The following is a 1249-nucleotide window of genomic DNA, read 5'->3' as shown; positions in this document are numbered from 1 at the left end:
TCTGACATGCGGGCATGATCGTTGCAATTTACGATGATTTTGTAATTGCCCAAAAACGAATGCATCAAATTAGCAATTATTAATAAGCGCACGTGTAATCATTTCTGAGCAGTACATATGTAGGCAATTGATAGAACATTACAGTGTTCGTGTGTCAGTTGTATGCCAATTATTGAATTCACGGAAGGCGCCAGGAAAGTCAGAAGTGCACACGCAAAACCTGTCTGAATCGAATGAAGCACAAAGTCCGCCATTCAAGCATTCAGAAGATGAATTACACTGCTTGATCACTGAAATATCATTTTCAAATCAATGTAAAGATGATAAATTATTCAGACGACTGACTGTACAATGCAAAAATGAAACAAATATACAAATACAATTTTGACTGATATTCATTATGCTGTACATTTGTAAAAATCAAAATAAAAAATAATGCAATTACCATTTGTACAATTTTTGCCATAAAAGTTTTCTGCACATATGCATGTGTAATCCACACCAGTGTTGGTGCAACTTCCTCCGTTTTGACAAAATTCACGTTCAGCGCATGGATCATGAACTGCAATGTTAAATTAAAGATTTAATAAAAGCTGAAGTAAAACTAAATTCAATATGCTCAAACTGCTCATTAGAATCTAGTAAAACTGTTGTTATATGCAATTTGAATTGAAAATATGTTACCATTCTCACAAAACTGTCCATACTGAAGTTCATTGGAACAAGTACACAAAAGTTCTGTTCCCGACGTGTTCACTAATCCACCGTTTCGTTCGCATTTCAGTTTGAATTCTTCAGAATCTCTGTTCGTGGAAGCATTATTACAGGATACAACTGTCCATTGGGTTTCATAGCAGCATTCCGCTGCTACATCACTGCATGTTTTATTTTCTGCTATAGTTGCCAAATTTGGACGATATCTCACTGAAGTACCATTTCCGCATGTTGTGGATGGCGTGCTCCACGGACTCCAGGTCCCTACGCAAGGACAATTACAAGGTTCTCCAAAATCTCGTTCTTTACAATCTAATCCATACGGCATTTCTTTTTCTGAAATTCTTTCAATACTGTACTGCGTGCAGCTTTTCGTCTCAACGGAATACGTGCAAGCTTTTGCCACCTTTCTGTCAATGCAGTCTGCGTATTCATCGTGAAGGCATGCAAAGAAATCACACGGCATCGCGTTGCAATCATACAAAACTTAATGGGATAAGTTCCATTTTAACAATTGTTGATCTAAAGACAAGCA

At 37.0% G+C, this 1249-nt stretch overlaps 1 protein-coding gene across 1 annotated transcript; it reads right to left on the bottom strand.

Moving 5' to 3' along the window:
* Nucleotides 1–138: 138 nt before the first annotated feature.
* Nucleotides 139–1180, bottom strand: Tsp_14404 (putative thrombospondin type 1 domain protein). Its single transcript, XM_003368775.1, has 3 exons — nt 685–1180; nt 446–562; nt 139–290 (listed from the first exon to the last, which is right to left on the bottom strand). Exons 1-3 carry the CDS (start codon nt 1178–1180, stop codon nt 139–141), a joined length of 765 nt encoding a protein of 254 aa, XP_003368823.1.
* Between the last annotated feature and the right edge of the window lie 69 nt (nt 1181–1249).

The sequence above is a fragment of the Trichinella spiralis genome (assembly GCF_000181795.1).
Source record: "Trichinella spiralis strain ISS 195 chromosome Unknown Scfld1916, whole genome shotgun sequence".
Taxonomy (NCBI): domain Eukaryota; kingdom Metazoa; phylum Nematoda; class Enoplea; order Trichinellida; family Trichinellidae; genus Trichinella; species Trichinella spiralis.
Note: the sequence above shows the minus strand (reverse complement) of the source record. Positions and strands in the feature narration are given on the sequence as shown.